This window comes from Cryptomeria japonica, chromosome 3 (genome assembly GCF_030272615.1).
Source record: "Cryptomeria japonica chromosome 3, Sugi_1.0, whole genome shotgun sequence".
Classification (NCBI taxonomy): Eukaryota; Viridiplantae; Streptophyta; class Pinopsida; order Cupressales; family Cupressaceae; genus Cryptomeria; species Cryptomeria japonica.
In genome coordinates this window covers 372,261,973-372,282,687 of record NC_081407.1, presented here as the reverse complement: position 1 = coordinate 372,282,687, position 20,715 = coordinate 372,261,973, and the positions used below count along the sequence as shown (strand labels likewise).

The window sequence follows — 20,715 nt, the reverse complement described above, 5'->3', positions numbered from 1 at the left end:
TGAGGGTCCCATGCAAGCCGAGAGGTTCATGCTAGACACAATCGACCATGAGGCGAGTAAGTTGTTGCCGATGGGAGTCGTCAATTTTGTTAACACAAACCACTTGCCATTACACCAAAAGTTCGAACTGTTCGTGAGAACACCACTATAAAGCTTAGGGTGTTGAGGAAGGTTGAGGATCCCACACAACAACAGTAATGCCATTCCGAACCCAGAAGTGCAAAGAAGATAGACCTTGTCAGCCCAATCCTCCTTGGACATATTCCACCACCCAGTTTCGTATTTGAAATGGTGCGAACTAGTTCTTAATTGTAATGCTTTTGTTGATGTTTACATATGAAATTGAAATGTTTCATTTAATATTCTCTTTTTCTCTCAAATTATTTTGACCACGATGTCACTTTAAATAGACATTAGTAGTGATTCATTCAAACCAAGTTTTCCTTGCTTGGCTCACTTTGCCACATAAGTTAAAACTCTAATAAATTTTGACACATCCACCGGCATGTATAGCCAAACAGACAATATATAAAAAATATCAAACGATGCTAACAAGGGTGATCTAGCAAGGAAACCAGGCATCGGGCATCTTCCGCTCTCTCAAATGCCAATAAAATATCAGTATTCGTATCAAATTTTATTTGAGTTTACTCAAAATTTAGATCATATCATGGCTGGATAGACAACCAATAAGAGTCAATGACATTTTTCTATTCGTCTCTCACTTCTAAGATGTTTTCCTTCATAATTTTCACCCAATAAGAGTCAATGGCATTTTCTATTCGTCTATCACTTCTAAGATATGTTTTCCTTCATAATTTCATATATGAAGATGGAGATGATCTTTCCGTGATTGGAAAATACGAGCCAGAATATATGACCGAATATGTGGATGGGCATCTTCGCCTGACGAATCAGGAATAGGATATACACAAAACGGAGGGTAAGACGGGCTTTGTCTTGTATGCATGTTTCATAAAGATCAAGTCACTAACTTATTGGTTTACTTGAGATTTTCGGGGCAATCTCGATATTTCTAAGTTGCCAAATGTCATTGTGGGTAGGAAGACGCCACGAAATGCAATACACATTCTTACATTCAAAGGGCTAATTCTTTCTGGCAGTATTTCATCTGGTCTAGTAAAGTATGTCGGTCCTTTTGTTCCTCAATTTCCTGGCTCCACCCCTATATATAACATAGTGAGGTGTTACATTTTTAACTAAAATTTCTCAATTTTCTGTATAGGGTTGTTGCTTGAGCAGCATGTAAATTAAGCAGAATGGCTTCTTGGTACCCAACAATAGAGGCTACTGCTCCACCTTGTAGAATAACACATACCCACTTGCTTTCAAGGCCTCGTTTTCATCATGTCAAGTTATTCACTTGTCAGTTAAAAACGCTAAAGAGTAAGAGCAGGGGAATTGTAAGGGCTGTGTATGAAACCAAAACAGATAGAAGAGGGAGAACAAATGATTCATGTTTCTACTTAGTTGACACCGAGGAAGAACTTCCTGCTAATGAATGGATTGTAAGAAGGTTCTCTACATCCCTGCAGTCAAAACCTCCTCCCAAGCAAAATGAAGAATTCTATATCAATACAGGATATGCCATCAGAGCTCTCAGGGAAGAACTACCCTCTATGTTCTACAGAGAGCTCACATTTGATATCTACAGGTATGACTGCAAGCCCTAAAGTTTACTTGCTTTTATTTTAGCTTAAGTTTATACAAATCCAACTTATGAATTGGAGAGTCAAGTTATTAGAGGGGATAATAATTTAGTCATATTTATCAAAATTTTGTACGAATGAGACATGCCCAGCTTCATGTTTTCAATATTTAATATTAATTATTTAGATTGATAGGATTGTTAACAATTCATGTGCACCACGAGGTAATCCTGTTAAAGTTCCTCGGAGTGTCAGGAAAATTTGACACCAATAGTTCACAGGTTCTTGCTCAAATGGCCTAAATTAAGCTGACATATTTCCCTGTGACAGCTTAATTATATTCCTTTTGGAACTTACTAAAACAAAAACATGGTAGAAAATGTATATGTTACAATGTTGGATATGTTTGTTAAAATTTGATTATATCAAAGACAAATATTATTTTGTTTCTTAGAGGGTCCGAAGACATGAATCTGATGGGATGTTATGCAGAACAAGATATTTGGAAAAACTGTTTTGGATTTTACGTGCTGGTCTTACAGGGTTAATTGTCGACGTAAGCATGGTCTTGGTACTTTGATAGCATTATTAATCGTACCTGCAGGCAGACTAGTGATGATAGTAGGCTACTTTTGGTTTTTGCAGTTCATGATGGACAAGAATCAAAGTTTGTTCGTGGATTATAATATTGTAGTTGATATGGCAGAAGATTGTAGATAAAGTGTTTATTTGCAGAAGTTGCCAGAATTATATTGTCTGTCTCTAACATAATCTGGCCATGGTCCATTTTGACAACATTCAAACATAAACTAACAGTGAATGTTAAAAAGCTATACATCCTGACAACAATCCTGATTTTTCTGCAGGAAATATTTGGTCTTTTTTTTTCTATAAATCTATGGGGAAGGGTTTGTTGTTACAACTTGATGATAAAGGATCCAACAGCACCTACTCAAGTTCTTAATGATTATCATGAAATAACTAAGTTCTCAGGGGACCCTTCACTTTTTAATCTAAAGATAAGCTGGAATGTTGGGGGCTAGGCAAAGAGAGTGAAATGGGAATTATGGAAGAAGGGACAGTAGTTGAAATTTAGGAACGATTAAAATATGAATCTATATGAATAGGAAAAATTAAGATGATTGCAAAAGATTGGTTCATTGCTTCACTTGAAGCCATGGAAATTGTTATTGTGATAGGATGTGAATAGTAACATTATTTATTTGCAATGAATCACATGGGAAAAGGTAAAGTTTGCTAACTTAATTATAAGTTTATCTTGAGGTCTATAAACTTTACTGTTTACACTCTCTAAGGGATAAAGTCTATTAACAATATCTACTTTTTTAGACTTTTTGGTATTTATATGTTAGCAAGGTTATCTCATTTTCATGTGATCAGACTTAGCATATACAGCCAAAAATGTCTATTACCAATTAGATCTTCCGCGATCTTGCAAAGAGTATGTAGTCACTGGTTGAATTTTGTTGGTGCTTGATGACTGAGGAATATCATGGAATTTCCCCATGTGCATAATGAATCTTTATTAAGTATTCTTGTATAATTTAACAATTAACTATTGCTTTTTGAATATGCTAATTGTCTATGCACAGTTTGGGCATATAATAAAGTTTTAACCAACTTTAGCATGGCTTGGGTGACTTCATTGTTCTAAATTATAATGACAGACTCAGTGGCGTGTTACATGCCAATAACTTAGTGGGTGGTTAAAAGCTTTCAAATAAGGGCAGTCATTCTCACACACTTCAATCGTTAAGTTGCCATTGTGGTGGTTAAATAGTTTTTAAATGATGAATGTGGGTTTGAGGTATTTCTGACCACAATATCAATGGCTTGGATGTAGTGGCAGCCACTTGTGCCACTGCCAACATCCATAAACCAATCCAGGAATGTGAATGAAGGATGTGAGTCGAGCCTACACTGGCAAGCTAGCTCACGCATCAGAAAGATAGCAACTAGATATGGTTGTCCAAAAGTCATCTATTGAATTGACCATACAAAGTCTAGAGTTTCACTTCGCTTAGGTGGAAAATCAAAGTGGAAGATCATTGATAGGAAATCTATTTTAAGGCTGTCCAATTGAGATAATATCAGACCTGACTGAGAGCAAGAGCTGACCTGACTTGAACTGAACTTGTATGAATGCTCCGAGCCAATGCGCTGAGCCAATAGATGAATGAGTGAGCCAGAGCATAAATTACATGATAAATGATCTGATGTTTCTTGCATAATTTTCTATATTCATCAACCAAACTGAACCCGACCAAATCAATAGGTCACTGAGACCACATAGGAATCTTCTGGCTATCTCAAATGCAAAAGGAAACAATTTATGAAGGGGAATGTGAATAAAATGGATCAAAAGACTTAGAGAGAGGTATGGTTTGGACTTTGAAGTGTCATGCAAAGAGAATGTGGAGTCTAAGCTTTTTGTAAGTGCAGTGTCCTTACTGCTCTTTGGGCCTAAGTTGGCACTACATTTTCTTAGGAAAAATATCTTTTTTAAAACCTATTTTACTAAGACTGGTTATTTTGATCATGTCATAAAATAAAAACCTGTCTGGGTTTTCTTTCTGTACCACAGGGACATGAAGGCCCTTTGGGACTGATCTGAACATTTCGGGTGTTGGAGGAATATATAGGGGACGGATCCCCCACATCTCCCCTTTTTTGAATTTTTTCCGCATCTTGTGGATATTTCAGGCTTTTTTTCAGCATCCTTATATTTTCTCCTCCTGTTTTAGAGGGATACTTGGGGATGTCTAGATGTTGATGGGTGTTGAAACTTGAGACATATCCTCCATATCAACTGTGCTGTTTAAAGAAGATTTTTGTTTTGGTTAAAAAATAAAAATGGGCATTTTCTAACATTTATTATCATGACCATTGATACAATGTAAACATGACAATCAGATATTCATAAGAACAATTTCACATTCATATTTCCATGTTTCATTCACTTTTCAATTTTCAATGGTCAATGTTGAATGTTGAATGTTCAATGTCATAGATGTTATTGCAATTTGAATTTCAAGTTTTCAACTTATTAGAATTTTTAACATAGGTTAGAAGTTAAATTATAACATTGAAAAGTTTAAACATATGTAGAAATTTCTTTCCATCCCCCCACTGTCCCAAAAATCTGTTCCCTTGTCCTCAAAATCCTCACCCTGGAAACATGAAGAAACATTGGTTTTTAAGGATGATGGTGTTGCTTTCCCTTTTTGTTTGATACGTAAGAAATGGTTTAGATTAATAAAAAGTAAGTACATCAATGCATGCCCTTGCCACAAGGGGTGCAGCATAAAGACAGCACAAATATGGGCTGTCAACATACCCCACAAAACTTGCGAAAAACAGCAATTTTAGATTGTTATGTTCTCAAAAGCCCCTTCTTCTATGAGAAATTTCTATTTTGACTACAATTTCCCCCTTTCGTGTCCGATCTGAGCAACATCTAGAGTTTGCTAGAAGAGGATTTCTTCCACTTAACCTCTGTCCAATCCATCTCTGGTGGAGGAGAAACCAGTGTATTTGGATCAAGTTCTGCTAAGGAATTCTTCCCCCCAAAATACCTGTCTTTGCCTGCCCATTCAGAGTGTTTCCCCTATGACAAAGACCACCATCCATTTGTAGGCCCGAAGATATGGCAGACAAATCTAAGAGTGAAGAGGCCTCGCCTCCTGTAGGACTGTTTCTAAGATCTGAAGATGCTGCACCCACAGAAATTTGAGAAGGAACATCCACTGTGACTGTATTCATTTTGCCCCCCAGCTGCAAATTTATATCATGCTCAGGTTTGGCAGGCCTGGGTGCTGTATGCTGCCCCACCATCTCATCATCCTCTAGTGAGGGGGAAACCCTTGCTACTTTGGGAGACTCAAGTTCTTTCCCCATAACCTTTGAAAGAGCTTCAATCATATAATGACGAGGAAGAAATCTATCGACCAAGATTGGTGTTCAGATTTTTTAATATTACTGGAGCAATTATTGGCCATATGACCAATTTCGAAGCATTTTCTACATTGGAAGGGCAAGCCCTTGTAATTCAAAGGTTGGGTCCAACTGCAATCCGCAATCTTGAAAGTAATGTCCGTTGGGAGATCCCCGTGTGATATCCATGTCCACAAGGATACAGGCAAAATTAGTATGTGTGAAGTTGGAAGTGTCTGTATCAACTACCAGAAAGTCTCCTAAAGAGTCACCAATCGCTTCAAAGCACTTCTCAAACTAGAACTGTAATGGAAGATTTGGAAGATGGGCCCATATAGGTTTCACTGAAAAAGATTCAGTGGTAGGGTTAAAACTGGGTTCTAGGGTTTGAGAAGGAGCAAATTTTGCTCCCAACACCATCTTTCTCGAAGAATGGCATCCTTGTCCTATTTACAATCAAACACCACAATGAAAAACCCTTGTGCACAAGGATAAACTACTACATTACCTCTGAGCATAGATTGCCATGCAGTTGTAATCCAATTGTGTAGATTTGATAATCTTGGCCAGAGTTGGTTGAACTAGCTTGTCAGTCCATTGGAAATGAAATGTTGTTCACCTTCAAAAACATCTCTTAAGCTCCTAAAAAATAACTAAAACGGGTGAGGAAGAAGCCCTTTTGATGAGCCCTTTTGATGAGGGTTTTAGGGCAAATTTTGAAGGACCTCATCTCTGTGGCCACTCCATGCTTTGCTGGTTGAGCATCCCCATTCAAAGGTCTACTCCCGTTTCTAGGCATTACCAACAACATCTCTAAAGGAGGAACCCTACATTGGCTTTACCTTTGCTATTCCATTTGAGTCAGCCTTTGTGCAAAAGCAATGATTAGAGCCCCCAGGACAGCTCACAAAGCCCTAGAGTGAATGGAGGAGAACAGAGGAGCATGAATCTTTTAATCTGGGTTAGGGCACAATGGACCCTACCGTGGCAACCCAAAACCCAAATTCCTATCGTGAGCAGACCTTTGCACCCAGGACCGAGCGGGGAGAAGCACTAGATTTGCCTATGTGATGAGATAAAATGCCCTTGCCAGAAGAAATCGCAGCAAAATAAAGCATGAAGCTTTCAATCCGGGTTAGGGCACAACGAACCGTGTCGTGGTGACCCAAAACTTGAATGCCCTTTGTGAGTAGAGACCTCTGCACTCGGAATTGAGTGGGGAGAAGCACCATATTTGCCTGTGTGATGAGATAAAATGCCCTTGCCAGAAGAAATTGCCATAGAAGAAGGGTCACGAGCTGCATGCGAAGCAGCAAGAGTAGGCATATTACGAAGTGATGGGGAGGATTATTGTTGAATATTTTAATTAAAGGCCCGTTGGTGTTGCTTTCCCTTGCTTTCCCAATGTTTTGGACCCGTTTCTTCAAATCTTAGAATTGAATCATAGAAGATTATATTTTTGTCATATTCATAGTTGAGAATCAATATTTCAGATATTCAGATTCCACTTTTTTCATCTTAGTTTATAGAGTTTGAGTTGTGTTGGTGTGTTTTTTATGCACACACAACTCGGAATAAAATACCCTAAGATATCCTACTCTCTCTTGATCAAAATCCTCTTAGTGTTGAACAGATGACTCGTGTGATCACGAAGACGACTCCAAGGTTTCAGATTCAATGTGGATGGTCTCAATTGGTTCGTTGTGAAGATCCTGGTAATCTCAAGGGGGACTTACGTAATTATTCGAGGAGTGAATCAATCAAAGGATTTTGGTAATTCTTGACTTCTTGTAAAGTGGAAAATTGGGAACCTTAGCCAAATTCACCACTTGAGAGGAAGGTGGGAACTTAATTAAGGTTCAATTTTCACTTGGGGAAAACTTTACATTCAAAAGAGGGGGACGAATCTACTAGATCCAATCCCAAAGGATGCAAGGATTGAATACTAAGTAGATTGGAATGGAATTAACCCTCTTTTGTAAGTTGATTGATTGAATTAAGACAAAGTGCTGAAAATGAAGACAAAGTATGCAAAAATAGTGAGCTACAGGTTCAAGATTCAGCCGTGCACCTGGCTCTGAGAAGTTTCAGATGATTCGGAGCTGCTTTGCGAAATCCAACAAAAGTTGCAGGGACCGTGTGTCCAGACAGGGGCGCCCTCCTATCGGTCCTCCAAACTTTCCGCGTGTCAAAAAGGGTTTTTTCGTCTCTGCGAATAAAGATTAAATCCAAAGTACAGCTGTGCACCTGTTTCCTGCACACATAAAGAAAGGGAAATGTGTTGGGAATAGGGGTTTGTCTTTAGATCAAACCCCGATTTTGGAATTAACCAAGTGGTTGAAATAATGTAAATGAAATGACTGAAAGTAGAAATCCTCCTCTTTGAGGGGATGTTGAATTGAATGAAATTTGAATGCTTATAGCTCCTTGTGAAGTTTTGTTTGCCTCCACATGGAATTAGGGTTTTATGAAGTAGAATGTTGATCTCCTCTTCAATGCTTGAAATCTTGTCTCTATTGTTGTTCCAAAGCTTGAAGGAAGACTGAAAATGCTCAATTGTTCTTGAATGCTTGAATGCTTCATAGATATGTTATATTCATCAAATGAGAGGGGAAATCCCTCTTATATACTTGCCAGTGGGTTTAATTGATGGATTTTCCGACTTGGGCTGACATAGGGGGGGATTTTCCCGCTCTAATTTGAGATGACCAAAAGGGAGGGACCCCAAAATAGCAATGTTCCACGGGGACGCGTTTCCCCCCCTTTTGGGCCGCGTCTCGGAGACGGGGATGTTTCCGGGACGGGGGGATGGGGACACGACGTCTCCTGTCGTCTTGCCACAGCCGTAGCCACCGGATCTTCGCCGGAGATGGGGAAACGTCTCCACGTCTCCAAGTTTCCTTGGGAGACGTCTCGGCGTCTTCAAGTCTCCTTGGGAGACTCCTAGGCGTCTCTTGAGGGGCGAGGAGACTTGCAAGAATCTCCCATCTCACGTCTCCAAGACTCCTTGGGAGACTCCCAGACGTCTCTTGAGGGGCAAGGAGACTTGCAGGAGTCTCTTGTTCGAACACGTCAGACTCAAATTTTGCTATTTTGTAATTTTACTAATTTCCTATAGTTCATTTGAAATGTAATTCTTATACTGTTATACTTCTTTTTCACAACTAGTTTTTCAAGTACTATAAGTATATGTATAATTATATCAGCACCACCACCCTGCCACCCGCCTGTCGTCATCCCCCCGCCGTCCCCAAACTTAGGCCCTTTATCCCCTTGACCCCGAAACCCGTCCCCAACGACCGTGGAACACTGCAAAATAGGTCCCAAATAGGGGATCACAGGGTGCCATGCCTTGGTCTTGCCCTATTTTGGGTTAGGATCAAGGTGGCTTTGAGATGCAAGGTCAAGCAAAATGCTGGTTTTGACTTTTATGAGCATATTCAGGTCTTCGGTCAGGTCGAGGGGCGCAAACACTAAGGCGAAGACCCAAATACAATAAAAAATTGCAAGGGGTGTAATTTTAGGACATTACACTTGTTTTTTTTTGGAATGATTTTGCAATAAGCTTTTTTCAATGCTAATTCTATTAAGATTTGGAAAAAAAAGGAAAAAGGATGAGGGTTTAGGAAGCTACTTCTAATCTTAATCTAATCCTATGAATTCGGTAGACGGAGATTGCAAAAGTGGAATCCAAAAACCAACCCTTGCTTCACCAAATTCAACAACTACACAAAAACAGTGCAAGCTTCTAAGGAATTCACAAGATTTTCATATCACTTATATTCACCAACATATTGAACAATGAACATAGCAATAGAAGTTAAGTTTGCATTAACTAGCCTAGGCTAACTTTGCAAAATAATTGAAAATCATCCAATTATAAAAAGTATGGACACATCCATTCCACATTGAGCAATCTCTAGCAGATCCTCCATTCAATCTAACAACTTGAAAATGAAATCTATTCTAAGGAGAGCCAAGAAACCATGCTAACTTGCAAAAGTAGACAAAATTCACCAACAATTGAACAATGAATTATGTCTTAGTACTTAAGAAGCATTATTACAACAATTTCTCAAAAAATCTCTTTACAAATGAGAGGAGGGGGGTTTATATAGGCACCCCATCACAAAGAAATGACTCAGATTGATTTGAGATCAATGGCCAAGATTAATAGATACAACCCTAATTAGGGTTACTTGCAAAAAAACTCCTTCCGACCAATGGGAAAATTACAACACTCTGGATAACCAATGAGAAAATAGGAGCCACTTGTTGAGTCTGGTTCATTGCACCTAGACACGTTTGGCTTGGAACCCTTGGATTGGTTGATTGATGACTGGGATGCCATCTTAGCTTGCCTTACAAATTTGATTCCTTATCATGAAGAAGTGTTGATACCTTAGGCAATATCTTTTGATCTGAAAGAAATTCAAGATGATTAGAACATTTTCTTCATTCTCATTGTGTCTTGAACTTATCATTCCTTGGTATGGAATGTTTTGATTTTGGATTTCCAAAAGAAATCCAAGGTCGATGTAGAGCCCCCTTCATCCTTGTATGCCTTAATCTTCTTGAATGTCTTGATGGAATGTAAGTCCTTCTTCTTTGTTCCTTTTATCCTTGGATTCCACCTTGAAGCATGAGTGTTGTCCTTCCATCATCTTTCCAACTAGTTCCTTTGTTTCATCTTCATCTTTCTGGAAATCTCTTCTTGAGCTGTGACATCAATCTCTTGGAAATATGAAAAGTTTCTAAGTTAGAGAAATAAAATTGATGTCTACTTGACGAATTTTCGAAAAATAACTCTGATTTTCTGATCAAACTTTTGAAATCAGAGCTAAAATCAATCTAAGTATGGTCTGAGAAACAAAAATCAGAGCTAAATTGACTGAGAATTTGTGAAATTTATGCCTAATTTTGAACTTAGAATTGCCAATCAGACCTAGGAGTATTCTAGAAACTTGAAATCAAACTCAGAAAATCATGAAAAATTATGAAGTTGCGTCTGATTTTGAACTTTAGGAATGAAAATCAGACCTTGAAAAGATTCTAGAAATAAAAATCAGGCTGGGAAAACTGCTGAAATCATGAAATTAAGTCTTTATCAGACGTGGAAAAAGATTCTTGGAGCTAAAATCAGACTTAGAAAATTCTGGAAATTATGGATCAAAGTTTGATTTTGAGAATTTCTACTTGTAAGATTAAGAAAACATAAAAAGCAACCCTATTCTTCTGATCAAATTCGAAAATTTGATCTGGAAAACCTAAGCACAAGTCTGATTATCAGAATTTCAGAATAAGGGAAGGAATTTTGAGGCCCAAAATTTGAGAATTTTGTCATGAAAGTGCTTTAGACCTGCAAGAATTGAAGAAAAATCTTAGAAAAAGCTTCTGATTAGTCTTTGAATGCCTTGAATTCTCCCTTAGAACTTGCTGTGAACCTGAAATTACATTTCTAATTTGCCTAGAACTTTGGAAAGATGCCAAAAAAAGTTCGAACTTCTTGAGGATAGAAGGAAAATTGTGAATAGTAAATTGCCAAGACTGATGTCTTATAGGAAACTCGAACCCTGTCTTGCTTTGTTTTTTTTGTTTTAATGAATTTTAATGGCAATGTATGTAATCAAGTTTTGGCTTCCGAATCGAACCTTCCTTGTGTTTATTGTTTTTGTGTTTTAAAACTTATTACAATTTTCCCTCTTTGCTTCCTTCTAGAAACCTTTTTTGCTTTATTTCCTTTTTTTTTAGCCAAGTTCAAACTCTTTCTTTTCATGAGTTGGGCAAATTTCTCCTTGAACTCAGTTTATATATATATATATATATATATATTTTGAAATTTTTGAATTTTTTTATATATATATTTTGAATTTATTGAAATTTTTTTGAATTTTTTTTTTTTTGAACATTTTTGCCTAGGCGGACTTTGATGTTAGCCAAGGAACTTTTGACCATGGCATGGGCGGACTTTGCAAGTGTGCAAAGAAGATTCACCATGAGGTAGGGCGGACTTGAGGTTGGATTAGGAATTTTTTATACTTAACCAAAATTTTCAACCTTTCCTCTTCCAAGCACCTATACTTAATCACCTTTATTACCCCTTATTGGGTGGACTTCATGATAGGATTGGGAAGTTTTCCACTTGCCTTGGGCGGACTTTGCTTGTGCTCAAGGAAGTTTTCCATGGAAACTTGGAATTCTTTTGTGGAAACAAGGAATTTTTTTTTTGGATCAAGGTTTTAGACTTAGTCAATTTCTTGTGATCTTCAATCATCTTTTTAAAAATTATCCTCTGGATTTGAAAGTTATTTCATACTTGGTTCATTCTAGATGAATTCTTCTGACTTGACACTTTTCCTGAACCTGAAACAATCCAAGACCTCAAAAAGCAAAAAAAACAACTTTCTATTTTTAGAAAAAGCAGGCCAAAAAAGCAAGTTCTCAGATTGGCCCCAAAATGCCAAAAACAAAACTTTCTAAATTTAGAAAAAAAAAAACAAATTTTAAAAAAAGAAAGTTGTCAAAATTGACCCCAAGAAATTGCGATTTTACTCCTTCGACCTATCTGAGACCATCCGTAGCATTAAAACATTCTTTCGATCATTCTTTCACTTTTTGACTTTGATGACTCCTCCAAATTTCATAAAAATTGACTCATTTCTAAGACTTAGAGACCAGAGACCAAAACCTTAAACTAAAAGCAAAACAAAAAGAGGGTACGTCACAACAAGTTGCAATAGTAAATTGATTATATGCGTAGATGACAAAATTATAGGCCACCATTCAAATTTCAATCTAGAAATTAGAATTCAGTTGTATAAGATTTCATCAGGTTGTATGAATATTTGATGAGAGATACCCCTTGGACTAGTACATCTTATTCAATATAGCTATTCACATGGAATTAGTGTACTTTATTAGATGGTTTACATAGTCGCATGGGGTTACTGTACTTTATTAAATGGTTTATATATTAAAGTGGGTTATTGTATATTCTTAATGTTCGACATATCTCTATGTACCTATTTATTCTCTTAGCAGCTTGCTTCCTCTAGGAGTTTCCTTTTCCCATATACTCTTAAAATCTTCCTTTTGTGTAGAAGCTCCTTTGTATATCATGGTATGTTATTAAGGTCTAATAGGCTAATACAGTAGTGTTTGCAGCATACGTATGCTTTCAGCTAATTTTATTTTTTGATTGGTAATGTGCAACCAAAGTTGCGGATTTTTTTATTAATAACTATAAAAATTTACATAAATGGCCAGCCGTGACCATAGTGCAGATATTGCATCTGCCAACAATTCAGATGCCAAACTACAACTTACTAGTTTTTGATGCCACTATCAGAAACACAAACTACTCTACTATTGAAGATAGTAGACAACTCACCCCACATAATGGAGTGCAAATTATGCTGCACTAACAAAGACCTTAATCTTCAAGCCAGCCCAATTGGTTGTGTTGTTGACAAATTATTCCCCTTTTTGGAGGATCTCAAAGTCTTTCAATGTTGTATGTTGTTTTTCCTACTCTTCACTTCTGTCCACCATTGCCCATCTGGATTGCCACACTCACCTTCTTCATTTACCACTTCCCCCGTCACCTCAGAGAACATCATCTTCTTAGGAGAACCCGCTTGCACTAAACTCTTTAGGACAAGAGTCCCCTGCTCAATTGGGCAATCCTGCACAGTGGGCTGCCTTGAAAGTGAGTCCGATGAAGGCAAAGGTTGTGCACAACGATGCGAGGACCCCATGATGTCTTTCAGAGAAGTTTGAGAGTATCCTTGAGGGTATTGGGAGGAATAACATAGTGTTGATCTTTAACTCCAATCGACCATGTTGGTTTGCTTGTAGCTTGAGACCCCAAATCCTACTGCTTCTGACATTGGGAAGAAGAGTGTTATATCGAAAAGCATTTCCTTCATCTGAAAGCTATCTTTTCATAATCAATAGGTTGGTTCCAACATCTACTTCCCACCTTCAGTAATATTTCGACGGGAAGGCCATTAGCTAAATTCATTTCAACGCAGATTCTAGCATATGTAGAATTTTGGTAGTTGATTGTCTCTTTGGAGAGACAATGATACCTTCCCAGGCCATTCCCAATCGCCCTCAAACAATCAAGTTCCCAAAACTTTATGGGAAGATACGATAGCCTCACCCATATAAACGCAGTGGTGAACAAATTTGTGTGTGGGTCAAACTTAGGGAACCAGGGTTTCATACACAAGAAATCTCCTTGGAAATTTTAAGGGCCACTTTCCATCACCAACTCCTTATCTTTCGAGAATCAAACTCTAGGATGAAGAACCCCTTGGCACAGGGATAAATATTGATCTCCTCTTCCATATTCACTCCATTTCTCTGTGACCCATGCATGTATATCACATAACTTCGGCCACATCTTGGTAAATTGGTAAATCAAGGTGTGATCCTCCAGAAATTCCTCGCAATCCATGGCCAAACTGCCCAAGCAAACTTCGGGAGTTGTTGAAGAATGACGAACAGGGAAATGTGAGCTCAGCTTGAAGGCAATGTTTGATTTAGGTCTTGCATTTGAACAATCCCCAAAACCCACATTTGGCGGACTACTCCCAGTCCTCAGGGCCTCTTTGAAATTCTAGATTGGGCACTGACAAGGGTTTTATAGTATTAGAGGATTTGGGCACCAAAAATCTATGTGGACAGAATCAATTTTGCCCATCCCTGAATGCACATTTTGCAGCTTGAGCAACCGTGTCCCAGATCGCTGGGCCTTTTCGCCTGTAGTGTGAAAAGAACCAGTCGGAGAGAATCGCAGAGCATCGGTGGATCACACCATCACAAAGCAGAGAAAAATCAGTATTTTTCAATTGGCTTTTTCCTTGCAGCTAATTACTCTTTGTTTTCTCTTCTTTTTGTTGTGCTCATTGCCAATATCTTGTAATTATTACCAAGATATAACAATAGCAAGATAAGCAAGTACTTTAGATCTTGTAATAGTAATATGGAGGACAAATGAACGGCTTTGTACTGCAAGCCAACCTCCCTGTACAATTGGTTGATATCTATATCTGCAGTTACATGCATTTGGTGATGGTGAGAGAAGAATAAATCTAATGTCACTTCAAAAGGGAAACCTCCTTATACAGCAGTTAAATATCAAGATACAAAAATGATTATCAAATGACAATGTTGTGACATCCACTACAATTTTTATATTGGATTGTTATAGTGGGAAACCTTAATCTACAGAATGCTATAAATATCTCATCACAATGAAAGTGCCGTAGCTATTAGTGACAAAGAAAAAAGACAAAGTGGATTACATTAGTAGATAATAACTTGCAACAGAAAAATAACCTGCAACAATTCTCCAAATCTGACCCTGCATTTGTTATATACCACTGCTTCAGTCTACAAAACAATTCACCAAGAAAAAGGAGGTGAATACCTTCAGCAGGTATGCAGTCCCTGGATAAAACTGTGAGACTGTCACAGGAACCAAAGGGGTTCTGTCCTCTAGTTTCCAGATTTGAGGGATTTTGATCTCAAATCAACAATTGAACACTATACCTGAAGTATTCCAGAAAAAATGAAAAAGATTCTAATGGCTAAACACCTCAATTTATAGCGTGAAGGAGGCTCCAAATCTCTGTGCCTCCATAAGTTGACTGCATTCCCAGAAGAGCCAATGCTATTCAAATCAATATTCAGCCACAAGCTATGCACTTCACTTTGTCAGCATAACCTCCACGTAAAAGTCAATCGTAACTCCCAATATTCTCCATCCGAAACTGACATAATTGAATGGAAAATGCCATAATTTCCTTATTATGGAAAACCAAACTCATATCCAGAGATGCTAAGAATTAAGTATTATTTTATTACTTATTGCCAAATTTACCACATCATGACCCCCTTAATAGATTTATTTCGCCAGCCCCCGTGAAAATAAAGGAATGGGCTTATGGGTCTACACATGATGAATTACTGGAAAGTGGACATTAGAAATAGGAATCCCTATTTATAGTCTTCTATTTAGAAAACCCAGGGTAGAGTAACCCATAGTTTCCGCTGTTGACTTGATTGAAACCCAATTAATTGTGTGCTATAGCTAACTGTAACTAAGCGTGGGTTACACATGACACGTGTTGGCTTCTTGATAATTGAATTCCACATAATGAAAATATCAGCATGAGTAAGGTTGGGGTTGTAACATGTCCTTTGAGAAATATTTTCCCTTATTTCTTGAGAGTTTGGATTTCTTTGATCTTTATATCTTCCTAGGTGGGATCTTCCAGCAGCACATTCCACTTGAGGACGAACTCTAATTCTCATGTTCTAGAGCTATCGAGCACATCTATCTAATAACTTTGGATTAAGGTTTAAATTCTCTTCCTCACCCAGTTTAAGAAGTTCCATCTGAATTGGGGTCTAGTAGTAAATAACGTTGTCAAGGAAAGAAAAATGGAAAAAGTAGTGGGTACATGAAGAGGCTGACAATTCCAACTTGAAATCAGCGTTATCACTTTTACAAAGAATTTTGTAGGGACCATAAAATTTGAAAGGAAATATTGTTTTTTCCTAATGCTTGAAGCCTTGAGTTTTGATTTTTTAGAAGGTTGGAACTTGAAATCCATGTTACTACTTTTGTGAAGAATTTTTAGGGACCATAAAAAATGGGGGAAATATTGCTTTTCTCATTGCTTGAGGTAATGATTGTTTAGAAGGTTGGAGCTGGAGGAAAATTCATTGCCTGCTGAGACATGGCAATCACTCTAGTGCTAGTTGACCTGTTCTTTTATTCTTCGATTTCTATGCTGTTTGTGTGTTTTCCTTGAGAATCTTGAGGATGTTTAGAGTCTCTTTTATAGGAGTCTATTTTTCTTTGACTTTAGTAGAAACCTGCAATGAAAAAATGACATTATAGGATGGTATCCATAGAGACTTTCTAAAGGGATTTGTCTTGGTAGATGTATGGAATGTTGTATTGTACCACTAAAGCATTGCAAGAAACTCCAAGATGCTTGTTAACACATTTTTTATTCCATTCAGTTGGGGATGATAGGGTGAGCTTATGTAAAAGGTAGCACCATTGAGCTTAAATAGATACTTCCAAAAATCGTTTGGTAAAAATAGGATCATGATCACTAATTGCAACATTGGACATATCATCAAGCCTATAAAGTTCTCCATAAAAATGTTGCTGCATTCATTTGAGGGGGGAAATTTCTGGCTGCAAAAATGAGCGTTTTGTAAGCATCTCAATCACCACTAGAATAACATTGTTGCCTTATGACATGATGGTGAAGGCATGCGTACTCCATGATGGAGGTCACATGCTTGAATCCGGAATGTGGTAGTGTTGCACACCTCAAAACAATATAGATAAAAGGAAAACTTGGTGTTAATAAGATAAACTCACATTTGAAGGTGCTTGCCAAGTTTTATGTATAAATTCGGCTTATCTTATGGGTCCAAAAATATTTTCCAGACAATTGACCTGTGCAACCCCTCTTCATTAAAACACTCAAATTTCACCAGGTCAATACTGATGGATGGGCCAAAATAGTGCAAACATAATATGGCAGAAAATTGGAGGGTTCAATCTGGGTTGGATCTGTCACTAATTGACAATTCTGAGGTGCAGCAAGCAGCAAACTGAGGTGTGAGTCCCACTGGACATGTGGGTGACACTTTTGTCTCCTGTCGAAGCTATCTTTTATGACTTTTGAGCTTCCAGAGGTGCTTTTGTCTCCTGTCGAAGCTATCTTTTATGACTTTTGAGCTTCCAGAGATATGGCACCTGGGTTCACACCTCACCTAGATGGGTTGTTTTTGTCTTCCCATGGGCTGTTGAAGGGGACTTGAAATTCAATAAACCTTTTTGCATCTATAAGTTGACGCATCATGATAGTTTGTTGTTGTTGTCTGTCCACAATTTATCAAAGGGGGGCTTGAAATTTAAATGAACCTTTCAAATTTTTAGATCGACCCATTAGTTTCTTAGTTGGTTATCTAAGGATCTAGAGCATGGATCAAAAAGAAATTGCAGAGGTTGTTCCTCAAGGATTCTCCTTTCCTGGAGCAATGTAGATTGGAGAAGAGGCACTCTTGCATTGGAGTAGTATTCTATGGCAGCAAGGATGACAGTAGAAGGAGCAAGCCAGTTATACTTACGTTCTCAACCAATAGCCACAAGAGTGTATAGTGTAAGGCTATGCATCATGAGACCCAGATATTCCTTTTCGATTTGTTGAAAAATCTGCACTTTTTGTAATAAAGATAGTAACACTCCTGGGTTGGAGTGGTATTCTGTGGCAACAAGGATGGCAGTGGCAAGGAGTGGAGCAGCTATTCTTCAACAGCTACAAGGAATGTAGAGACTCTCCATCATGATCTCTCATCATCCACTCTATGGTAAGCAAATCGTATTTTACTCTATATGAGAGAACTAGGTTGTTGTATCTGTCAATGGCTGGTTGGTCCTCTAGATCTCGTATCTGCTTTTCTGCCTTTAGGATTCACTGATAGCATCTGGCTTGTCTTCTTTGTTCCTTCATCCTCCTTGAAATAAACACAAAGTTCAAAAAATGTCACATGTATCATCATAAACATGTAATCCATCACATATGTATTTTAAATCAACATCCATCACATAAACTAATAAATAGTCCAAATTCCATAAATAAACAGAGTTTAAAAAATGTCACATAAATAGTTACTCTCCCTATCTCCATCTCCTCGGGGTGGCATAGTTATACTATTAGGACCTGCTAGAGGAGGTCCTATCTGCACTATTTGTAATAAAGATAGTTACACTCGTGGGTTAGAGTGGCATTCTATGGCAGCGTGGAAGGCAGTGGTAAGGGGTCAAGGAGCTATATTCCAAGCAGAGAGCCAAGAGCCATTAGATCGTGTAATGTCAGAATCTGCATCATGAGAGCTTATTTACTCTTTAATTATATGTTCTAAAAATCTGAGCGAATTGTAATCAAGATAGTTATCTTGATGCTTGATTTTACTGTGAAAAGGTATTTTGTCCAAGGCAAATGCTTGTGTTGACATTTGTGTGAGTTTTTTGTTGTCTTTCCATTGCATGGTTTGCTATTATATGTTGCATAGTAAAGGAGAATAGCCCTTGTGATGCCTGTTGATGATTTCTCCAACCACATAATATGATGTTTCAGCCCATTGCATTGACTGACAATTTAGTTTTATTCAATTTGCATTAGTATATGTGGTTATGCTTGCCAATTGGAGTAGTCCATACAATATTACAGATCAGCCTACAAGCTGGGATGATTGATTTCAATAATGATGAAATGCATTTCAAATGGCTGCAAGGCATAATGGAATTTTCTCCTAGAATTTAGGAAATGTTCCATTTTTTTCCTAGGAATGTTGTTGAATTTGAATCCCTTATTATTGACTCGCTCCATGGCAGTGGAAACAGCATCCACAAATGGCGATTCTGGTAACCTTGCTCCTCTAAGAATTTTGAGATTGATAGTTTTTTCAACCTCATCATGTGTAATGTTTGGACATTGTCATCACAGGTAAAAAAACTTTCGGGAACTGTGCACATTGAAATATTTGAATCTATATTTGAACTATTTATTCTTTATGATAAAAATGGTTGAAAATATTAAACAATGCAATATACGTTGCTTGTACGGTGTCCAGAAGAAAACGTATAGCAGTTACAAATTACAATCGTGAAAATAGAGCCAGCATGCTTTAGCTCTGTTTTACTGTTAGCTGTGTCTACTCTGTACAGAGTTAGGATCCGTCATTTGGTTTTTAATACTGGTGAAGTATTAGCATGTCAATCCATTTCTAGCTATATTTTGATCACTAACTTTGTGCTCATTGTTCGGCTATTTGTTTCCAGGGAGGACATTGTCTTCAAGGATCCATTAAATACATTTAATGGCATTGAAAACTACAAACTTATCTTTTGGGCACTGCGGTTTCATGGTAAGATATTTTTCAAGGCACTATGGGTAGATGTATTAAGAATATGGCAGCCTACAGAGAATATAATCATGATACGCTGGACAATATGTGGGATACCTAGGGTTCCATGGGAAGCAAAAGGTCACTTTGATGGCACATCAGAATACAAACTGGATAGCAAAGGAAAAATCTATGAACACAAGGTGGACAATGTATTGCTAAACTCACCTCCAAAGTTCAGTGTCCCCGTGGTTGAGAACTTGATCAGGGTTCTTGGTGGCTCCTCAACACCCAAACCGACCTACTTTGAAACAATTGGGACTTTGTTTTGGATGTTGTTACCATATTTGATACAATTCACTTGGGTGCATTATTATCTTGCAATGAAAGGTACCATGGATCTGAACAATGTCACAACAGGGTTTACCAGCCTCCATGATTACTTGCAAAAGTGTAATTTGAACTCATTATTGATTGAGCTGTAGACAAAATCAAAGCTTTCATCAGTCCCAGTTGACACTTTTTCTGGCAGCTGATTCATTGAACCTGCATTATATGCTGCTGTAGAGTTATGCAACTCAGTTGCAAAAGAAGATGCACAATTGAATGTTGTAACATTTGGGGGCAAAACTGTATCAGTACCTGTTACCTTTTAATGCAATATTGTTCAGCATCGATAGATAATTATGGAAACTGCATGCCACTGTCATATCAGCAGCGTGACTTGTATGACTTACTCTCGGAGAAGTATTCATACCCCACGGTCTTTGGCAGGAGCAATGTAATAGATTAATTTGTTTTCTGAATATATACAAGGTGTATGGATGTATTTTAAACAATCCACTGAAGTGTTACATAGTTTTGAATTCTCTTATAAGTGCGTGCTAATTTGCAAGATCTTGACAGTATGCACTTCTGCATATCATTTGCTTTAGTGTCAATTCTAATTTCAGAAATCTGGGATCTCATGAATTGCAACAGATGGTAATTCTGTATGACAAGACTTCGTTTTCTGACTAAACACACATATATATCTACTAGAATTTAAAATAGGAAAGGATGGCAATCTCATATAAGGACATCCATATTTTATGTCTTGCCTATCTTCACTGTAGTGAATATCATTTCCCATCAATGTCAGCCCTAT

At 37.7% G+C, this 20,715-nt stretch overlaps 1 protein-coding gene across 1 annotated transcript; it reads left to right on the top strand.

Moving 5' to 3' along the window:
• Positions 1-861: 861 nt before the first annotated feature.
• LOC131066339 (uncharacterized) lies at positions 862-20,411 on the top strand. Its single transcript, XM_058001082.2, has 2 exons — positions 862-1,675; positions 19,504-20,411. The coding sequence occupies exons 1-2, from the start codon at positions 1,281-1,283 to the stop codon at positions 20,051-20,053; spliced, it is 945 nt and encodes a 314-aa protein (XP_057857065.2). The 5' UTR covers positions 862-1,280; the 3' UTR covers positions 20,054-20,411.
• Positions 20,412-20,715: the final 304 nt, after the last annotated feature.

Coding starts and splice junctions, on each gene's coding strand:
- LOC131066339 (XM_058001082.2), top strand. CDS start 1,281: ATGGCTTCTTGGTACCCAACAATAGAGGCTACTGCTCCACCTTGTAGA. Junction 1,676..19,503: donor CTCACATTTGATATCTACAG/GTATGACTGCAA, acceptor ATTTGTTTCCAG/GGAGGACATTGTCTTCAAGG.